General features: G+C 31.2%; 1 protein-coding gene across 4 annotated transcripts in view; it reads left to right on the top strand.

Moving 5' to 3' along the window:
* The window catches only part of LOC104732901 (ARF guanine-nucleotide exchange factor GNL1), a 6,319-nt gene continuing 4,764 nt past the window's right edge, over positions 8,304–9,858 (top strand). Inside the window, exons 1-2 of one of the 4 annotated variants that reach the window (XM_010452504.2) lie at positions 8,304–8,682; positions 9,148–9,646. In XM_010452504.2, coding sequence (XP_010450806.1) covers positions 9,200–9,646 — 447 coding nt within the window. In that variant the 5' untranslated portion in view covers positions 8,304–8,682; positions 9,148–9,199. Of the gene's footprint in view, positions 8,683–9,147; positions 9,853–9,858 lie in introns of all 4 variants that reach the window. The other 3 variants (XM_019234087.1, XM_010452503.2, XM_019234086.1) reach the window with 3 other exon arrangements.

Raw genomic sequence — 9,858 nt, 5'->3', positions numbered from 1 at the left:
TGCATTCAAGATGTACATACCAGACCATGTTTCTTTCATAGGCAGATGTATGTTGCTATCTCTAGAGTGACTTCTAAGAAAGGATTAAAGATCCTTATTCTTGACAAAGATGGGAAACCGCAGAAGAGGACAATGAATGTAGTATTCAAAGAGGTTTTAAAAAACCTGTAGGTTATATCTTAGAAAGCATACTGGATTATGCCTATTAGATATTTATAAGAATCTTAGAACTTAAATATAAGCATTTCATTTGTTTCATATTGATATATGTTTCCGACATTTAAATTTTGTTACAGGGGTTGTCCTTTTAACAGGTACTTTACAATAATAAGCGATGAATGATGAAAACAATGATGCTTTTGGAAGATTAAAATTTTTAAAGATTGAAACAGAGGAAGGCTGAAAGGAGGAAAAGAATGTGACAAGAATCTGGATATCATTTGGTTGCAGTCATCTATCCATGATTTCCTCTTTTTATCTTATTACTTTGGGAACTTTGGGAACATCCACCCAAAATTATTGAGTTATAAAGAAAACATGTAATAAGAAACATAAATAGGATCTAATCTAACAAACAAATTTACAAGGAACTAAAATGATCTAAAAATAGTATTGGAAAATATCAATATTTTCCAAATTTGTCCGGCAAACATAACAACAATTTCAAACATCAGAATCATATTTTAAATGAATCTAACTAAAATTCTGAAAAATATTTGACTACGGCTAATGATATTATCCACAAATTAACAACGAAAACTTGAAGAATATTAGAGAAACTCTTTCGATTAATTCATTCAAATTTTGAATAAGAAAATTTGAATCGTCTGAATCAAACAGCAAACACAAATACGAATCTTGGCTTACCTAATCGTTTTTGGTTCTCTACTTGCTTCAACTTTGACATGGATTTGATGCTAAAGAAGATTGACTCCAAGATTTGTGTAAGAAAATACAACCGATCGGTTTCTACGGTAAAAAATAGAATCTTCTCCTACACATTCCTTTTGTTTCGTATTACTCAGAAAAAGAGCTTCTATGTGGGCCATTAAATACAAAAAACGAGGCCCATATTGCATGTCCAACAATTATAGAACAGGTTTCATTGACCAAGAATGGGCCTTATTTTATTTAAACCTGATTCAGTATAGTAAACAAATCTGAGAAAGGTTTATATAAATAATTAAAAATAAATACAATATTAAATAATGAATAATACATACTGCAAACATTACTACCACTAAATTTTAATTTAAAATATGGATAAGATTGTAAGAAAAATAATTTACATAACACTATCAACAAGTCCAAAAAAAAAAATTCAGAATAACAACAACATATATATTTCTTTTTTCAATAGTATAGATAACTTATGAAAACATCCCCGCACGTACGTGCGGGTTCAAATCTAGTTATGTAGTTACAAATAGTGACAATTATTTAAGACAAATATACTTTTCACACATTTGTGATTTTTAGATATTTATTGGGACAAACAAAATGTAACAAATTCAGAATTATCTCGTCATAATAATGTCATGGATTAAGTCATGACTGAAAGTTGTCTCAATCAGTGAAAAAATTGTGTCGATAATTTAAGTCATAACAATTATAATGGTATTATTATTATGACATTTTTCTCAAATATACATTGATCAACCAGTTGAAAATATATTTTTATATAGTGAAATTTCACAGTATCGTTTTGAGGAAAACATAAATTAATAATAAAAAACTTATTTTAACATAATAGAAAATAAATCAAATACATCTTTAACATTTCATAATTGTCTTTAAAATCTGAAAATGAGTATACTGTTTATAAAGTAGAAATAACTATTTTAACTTGTGTAAACATCCATCTTAAGCTTACTTTCATGTCTATCCATCTCATGTCTACCACTTAATCCATGAAACAACATGAATATAAACAAAAAAGGTTGTTAATAATACTTAATGGTTCTCCAAGTATAAGCAAAATACATAATTGACAAATACTCGCTTATTGGAATTAACAAAAAGTTAATAAGATATATAATTTATCTTTGATAGTTGCTTTTGGAATTAACAAAAGAGTTAATAAGATCATACAATTTGCTTCATTTGTCTTCTAGGTAATTGACTCCGCTTTCCAAAGAAATTACTTTTCTTTCAATGGTTGTTGTTGTAGTGCAATTCTGATAAATCGCTCTTTTCATGTAATTTTCCTTGGTCACAGTTTTTCGAAAAATATTAGACATATTTTCTTCATTTATATCACTCCTGTCAATGATTAATTGATCCATTTCTGTAATCTACAAAAAGAATAATTTGTCAGCTAGATAGAAATCAAATGTTGTTAACAAGTAAATAACAATAGCTTTACAGGACAATACATTTAAAATGATAAACTCTGATTTAAGAAAATATTAATACAAAAATTATTTTGTAGCTCATGTAGTGGTCAGATGATAAAATGACAACTTATAAATAGAACGCAAACTACCACAGAGCTTTAGATTTTATTCCCATATAAAGCGAGCTTCCTAATTGGAACCCCTACCATGTTTCTTGTTGGGATACAAACCAAGTCCCACATCTGAAGTTTAAAGGGATTATCATTAATATATAAAGGGTTAAGGTCAGTCACTAATTGCCAATTGGTTTTTATTTAGAAGCCCAAGATAAGCCCAAATTTAACATGGTATCAGAGCCGAAGGTTTAAATTCTGGTGGACCTAGAAAAGTGGATACGGACATGCCTCTTGTTAACCCGAGTAATGGGGGCCCAAGAAGGGGTTTATTATCTGTCCAAGTGAGATCGATTCGAGTTAGTTATCATCTCGAGGAGGCGTGTTAATATCCCACTTGTGGTCCTTGATTTGAAGGGGAGATTGTTGGGATACAAACCAAGTCCCACATCTAAGTTTAAATAGATTATCATTAATATATAAAGGGTTAAGGTGAATCACTAATTGCCAATTGGTTTTTATTTAGAAGTCCAAGATAAGCCCAAATTTAACATTTCTTTCCCCCAATAACACCTTTTGATTTCTCTTTGCTCAAACTCTTCTTTCGCCATGTCTCAACCTCGAGTAAAAAGCACATTACAACTCTTCTCAATGCTCATAATGAAACCATGGTACAAACAATTGCCTTCTTTATCTCTTTCATGGAGGAAAAACCCCCGGCTCGTAAAGCCATCAACTCTACAGATGATCTTAAACACATGTGACCACATAAACCTGTTATTGAATTCACAAAGGACCAACCTCTTGTGCGAATTAACTGGCATCCTACAAGTACAACAGACAAGAAACCAGCCATCACGTAACCAAACCTCTTGTTTGTGTTTGTTTGATTCCGAGAAGACATGGCTTGTCCAATGTGAAGTAGTAAAGACCTTTGCAGCACAAGACTATAGATTGCAAAGGTCGCTTGGAGAAAGAAAATGAGAGATAACAAACAAACACATCTTCTGGAAGCGTAAGAAGCAAGCAATATAAGCACCATATAATTCCTTGTTTGATATGTACTACGAGTCCAAATTGCTACAAATCCACCAAATCTTATTCCATAAATATAAGAGATTTAGTGATTTACAGTTGAGGGGTTTGAGATACCTAGAAATAAATTTTGACAGTAAACTCAAAACTGCGTTTAGTTTTTTTCATTACACATGAATTTGAAAACTAGTTTTTAAGAATTTCATTATTTAATAGTTTTGAAGCACATCACGTAACCAAACCTCCTTAGACATGTGTTAGCAAATCTTTAGCATGTTCTTGTTTGCAGGGTCCAGTGTAGAATATTTTTCTCTTCATATCAAACACATCGAATTCAGTCTAAAAAAGGATCTTCTCTATGTATTAACTCAGACTACGTGTCTTTTTACTAGACAGTATTGGTTTTCTATTCGGGGTTTGTTATGATGTTTGTGGTAATTAATCAAAGAATAGTAAAAAAAAAATCATTGGTAGAATTGGCATTTTTACTTTCAAAATTTTGCAATCTTTGGAAGTCATATATAGTTGTCCAAATAACTTAGGTCATGAATTATTGAGAAGTTTTTGACGTGTAGATTATAGATTTTGCCCCCAAAAAAAGATTAGAGATATAAAATTTATAGATTCTTTTTATATATATTCTGCAAAAAAGAAAAATTATAATAAATACAAAAAGGGTTTAGTGGAAAAAAAATCTCAAAAACTCATCAATGTGGGATTTCGATTTTTTTTTTTTAGGAGTTTACAAGATAAAAAAAAACTCTCAAATTCTAGATTCTTTATTTTTTGAAAAATACTTAGGTTCACCCCTTGGGGTGAACCTTTCCATTCACCCCCTCTTCTCTCAGCCAATCAGAATCTTCCATCTAATATTTCATTTAAAAAATAAATCAAAATAAAATTAAAAAGCAACTCAAATTAAGGAAACAAATTCTGTATACTTTTAATTAAGGAAAATTAAATATTTGGCTTGGTTTAGATTTTTAAAACTAGAGTAAAATTATATGTCGGTTTGGGTTTACAAATGAAGTGGTTAGGGTTTAGATTTTACAATTAAAACAAAATTATATGTCGGTTTGAGTTTACAAATGAGGTGGTTAGGGTTTAGATTTTACAATTAGAACGAAATTATATGTCGGTTTGGGTTCACAAATGAGATGGTTAAGGTTTAGATTTTATAAATAGAACAAAATTATATGTCGGTTTGGGTTCACAAATGAGATGTTAGGGTTTGGATTTTACAAGTAGAACGAAATTATATGTCGGTTTGGGTTCACAAATGAGATGGTTAGGGTTTAGATTTTACAAATAGAACAAAATTATATGTCGGTTTGGACTCACAAATGAGATGGTTAGAATTTAGATTTCATTTATGTCGGTTTGGGTTTATTAAAAAACGGTTTAAGTTTTAAATTTTATAATAATGTATACAGATTTTATTTCCTTATTTTATAAGAGGGTGAATGGAGAGGTTCACCCCTAGGGGTGAACCCAAGTATTGTTCTTATTTTTTTAAGATAACATCTTTCAATAATCTTGAATGATTATAATATAATTCCTAACAATATCAATGGTAGAATTGACATTTTTACCAAAGATTTGGAATCATTTTAAAGTTTTAAACAATCTCAAAAACTCATTAAAGTGGGATTTGGATTTTATTTAGAAAATGGAAAACTTCAAATTCTAGATTCTCGTATTACTTTATGAAAACACTTTTCAAAAAATCATGAATAGTCATAAAATATATATATATATATATATATATATATATATTTTAAACTAATACCAAAAACTATTTCAAAAACCACAACATTCATGGCCTCTAAATCATTTAAAATAACTAGAGATGAAACCCGCGCGTTGCGCGGGATTTTTTGTTATTCTATTGACCATTCTATTTTATTTTTGAGAAAATATCAATAAAAGCATGAAGTTAGCAAAAATATTAATGAAATTGTCAATTACTCGGAGCTTTGAGTACTATTACCATTACAAATCAAATCTTTTTTTTAAAGTACATCATGAGATTAAGCTTCTTTTGTACTGATTTGTAATGGTAATAGTATGGTTTTAGAGTAAAAACATGGTTTTAGTGGTTGGAATTATTTTTTAACGTTAAATCGCAAACTTTTGTTAATTTTGCCAAATAAAACACATAGTTAAGTCAACTGACGGATATATTTTATAGGGTTAAGTCAACGTTGGTAAGATCCGTTAAACGGTAAAATGACGTCGATTTGTAATATTAAAAGAAAAAACATGATATGGTGATTCGAACCTGCCACCTGTTGGATGAGTTAATCAATACTTAACCAAACACATATTTATATATTTTTTGGTAATCTCTTATTTGGACTTTCTCCTTCTCACGATCGATAGAACCGCGTACTTATCAGTAAAATTTTCTTTCTTCCTCATTTAAGCGTTTCCATTGACCAATTCCAATATGATTTTTTTTTCTATTTCTCCATTACGATTTATCAAATTTTAATTCTATCTCACTTTCTAGATTTCGTGGCGGAGATCACCATCTCCTCGCTGAGACATTCCAAGGGATGGCGGTGGAGTTCAGATGACGATTCCCACGGAATCCATTGGCGGCTTAAATCTGAATTTGAGAAAAAGCTAAGGTTCAAATTCTTCGACAATATATATATTTTTTGTTATGTAAAATTGTCAATATACGCAGCGGCTCTGTTATTTTATTTTTAACTTACAAACGACGTCGTTTCACTGTTTAACAGAAGTTATCAACGTTGACTTACATTGTAAAATTCATCTGTTAATTGACTTAACTATGTGTCTAATTTGGTAAAGTCAATAAACATTTGTGATTTAACTGAAAAAATAATAAAAGTTGACAATTTAATTCACCATAAGCAAAGTTGAGCCTTTTTAAAAACGTTTTTACTATATAACTTCATGCTTTTAATGACATTTTTCTCTTTTATTTTTATACACATTTTATTTATTTTTCCTTTCCTATGTGTTTGTGTATGGTGTAAGCTGTTATTCTCTTTCATATATATCTATATTGTATTATTAAGGCCTCAATATATATGTGGCCAAAATGGGCCATTTTTACTTGGCGATTATCCAAAGATTATTTATTACCTTGTTGGGCAGTTCTTGTTTTATTATAGGATTTTACCGTATTTTTGTGTTAATTTTCTGGTAGCTTTGTTCTGAAATGAGAGTGTCCGTACTTAATTATCTTCTTCATCCAGTCATTCTTCGTGACTATTTTTGTCCTTTTCCTTTGAATTCGATTGTTCATCATCCACGTATGCATTTTTCTTTCAATTTAGGAGAGTGGTTGATTGTTTGATTGGTGATGCTTCTGGTAAGTCATGGGAAGACTGTTCATTGAGTCTATTTTGGTTTCGCTTGCTGGTGGAAGCTAAGTAGGTTGTTTAGTAGATTAGATTGTTGTTATTTTTATTTTGATGCTCGTTGATAGTGTATTATTCTATGTGTTGTTGTGAAGAGTTTCGTTTCTTTTTGTTTGGTTTATCTAGTTATTAAGTTGATTTCTATGAATCTAAAAGATTAAACTGTGTTGGTCCAACCTCCATTTTGTTTTAATTTTGTTTTCTATGAATCTAAAATATACATAGAAATACCATTTTATTTTCTTTTCCTGTATATTTCGAAATTTTTTTACTGGTTTTGATGTTTTGGGCTGATGGTTTATCTTAGAATCATGTCGATTAAAAATGTCTTGATAGTGATATTTCTACGTTTTTAATATTTTGTTATCAAAATACTTATGTTCTGGAAAATTAAATAAAAAAGAGTAGGCTTACTCCCTCCGTTTCAAAATATAGGATGTTTTAAGTAAAGCACGCAGATTAAGAAGTCTTTACTTTTAACAAGTTCAACCAATCAGAAACAATACTGCATAATATAAAATACTAAACTAATCTAAAAGTTGCATTGAAATTTGAAAGCATCATATATTATGAAACAACAAACTTCTCCAAAACATCTTATATTTTGAAACGGAGGGAGTATAAAACTGGATAAAGCCCACATAATTTCACATTAGAGATAAAGTCCACAAAATTTATAAAAAATTATGCTGAGGTGGAGCTCTCTAATGAGAGAAAACTCTGCTATTATGGCCTTGATTGGTACAAGACTTTTAAGACTTTAAAAAAATTAAAGCTTTGAAAGCCATTTATTTGCCAATCAAACTTTTTTGACTTTATTTTTTTTTAAAGCTTTGTAAGTCACTTATTTTTTTTCCTTCCTTGTTTTCTCAAAATTTTAAAAGCGTTAAAACCAGGCTTTAAAATTAAAAAAATATAAAACTTTATTTTTTTCTCCCCCATTATACTTAAAAGCTTTCCAAAAGTTTATATATAAATTTTACATAAATTATTTTTACACATTAATTATTCTTATTTTTTTCTCCTTCTTTTAAGATCCATTTTAATAATAATTATTTTTATTTTTATTATCATCATTTCAATATATTTTAATAATAAAAGTAACAGCTTCAGCTTTAAAAGTATTTGTTACTAATCAAATTTTAACAGTTAAAGTTTCTACAGTTAAAGCATCTTCAGCCAAATTCTCTACAGCTAAAATTTTAAAGTTAAAGTATTTACAGCCATAAGTAACAGCCGTTACCAATCGGGGCCTATATATATGATTTTAAGTTTTAGTTTTTAATCGTATTATTTACAAATATTTAAATTTGGATAAACCCCGGCCAAACTGCATACTACACTCAACAGACCCAATGATTCTTAGTAGAACCTTTAATAAAATCTAAGCCCAATTCACAGCCCATTTTAGAGCTTCCGCTTTCCATCTTTCACAACTTCGATCATCTCTCTCAGAGGACATATCCGAAGCTTCTCCGATCTCGCAATTCACAGAGCCAATTGCAGAGAAGGATCCACGTTTCATGTGTTTCTTCTGATTCAGGAGAACAAGGGATCTGATCTCAGTTGAGTTTTAAAAGCAAGCTCTCTCACTTTCCACCGCATCGGCTCGAGCTTTCACCATTGTCTCTTCCACTAAAGAGCTTCGCCTCCGTTCACCATTACTCCGTTACAGTTGTATCTCTTCTATTTAAAAAGAGTAGAAGCTAGGAAAGGTTTTGGATCTCCTTTTCCCGATCCCGATCTCTCCTGCCAAATTCCGCTGGTTTTTTGCAGTACCTCTGTGTCGTGATCTGCTGCCAGGTAAACTGAACTTGCCTCGATCCACTTCCTCCTACGCTTTTCGTTTTTGAAATCTCCGTTTAGAACTGTGATTAGTTCTCAAGGTTTCGTGGTTTTTGCTGATTTGCTATACCTCTATCGAACTTAGTTAGATCTGAATTTGTGTTACTTAGTTTAGTTTTAGTCACCGATATATCTGAAGCCTATGATTACATAGATCGGAATAAGTTACTGAGAATATCTGAATTTGGCGAAAGAGTTTGTGTAAACTGATTTAGTCAATGTAGCCTTCAGCAGATTTATGGATGAGAATGGGAAAATGTATGTTTGTGCATGTAACTATCTTCTGTTAAGCTAATGTATAAATGCCAATCACCTTAAGTGAACTTTCGATTTTGTTCAGTTGATATCAAGGAATGATTTACATAACTTTGTTTGGTTATTGTCAATTTGAATCTAAGCATGAAAGCTTTTTACAATTTGCAGCCTGCATGCTTCGTGTGTGTTTTGGTGTTTGAGCCAAGAAGTTGGGACGAGTATGGGGTATCAAAATCATGCTTCGGGAAGTAACTCGTTCCATGGAGAGTTCAAGAGTTGTCACTCCAAACCGTCCAAGGGTGCTGTGGCATCAATGATCAATTCTGAAATTGGTGCAGTTTTGGCTGTGATGAGGAGAAATGTACGGTGGGGTGTACGCTATATTGCAGATGATGATCAGTTAGAGCATTCTCTTATCCATTCTTTGAAAGAATTGCGTAAGCAGATATTTTTATGGCAAAGCAATTGGCAAAATGTTGACCCGATACTGTACATACGGCCTTTTTTGGATGTTATATTGTCGGATGAAACTGGGGCTCCAATCACTGGCGTTGCTTTGTCATCTGTCTACAAGATCTTGACCCTTGACATTTTTACCCTTGAAACCGTGAATGTGGGAGAGGCAATGCATATCATAGTTGATGCTGTAAAAAGCTGTCGTTTCGAGGTAACTGATCCAGCCTCAGAGGAAGTGGTTCTGATGAAGATACTTCAAGTTCTGCTGGCTTGCATAAAGAGTAAGGCCTCTAGTGGATTGAGTAATCAAGACATTTGCACCATCGTCAACACTTGTTTGCGTGTTGTTCATCAATCAAGCTCCAAAAGTGAATTGTTGCAGCGTATAGCTCGCCACACAATGCATGAGTTGATTAGATGTAT

Source organism: Camelina sativa, chromosome 12, assembly GCF_000633955.1.
Source record: "Camelina sativa cultivar DH55 chromosome 12, Cs, whole genome shotgun sequence".
In the NCBI taxonomy this organism is placed as follows: Eukaryota; Viridiplantae; Streptophyta; class Magnoliopsida; order Brassicales; family Brassicaceae; genus Camelina; species Camelina sativa.
The sequence above is the reverse complement of the archived record's forward strand: the minus strand, read 5'-3'. Positions and strand labels throughout refer to the sequence as shown.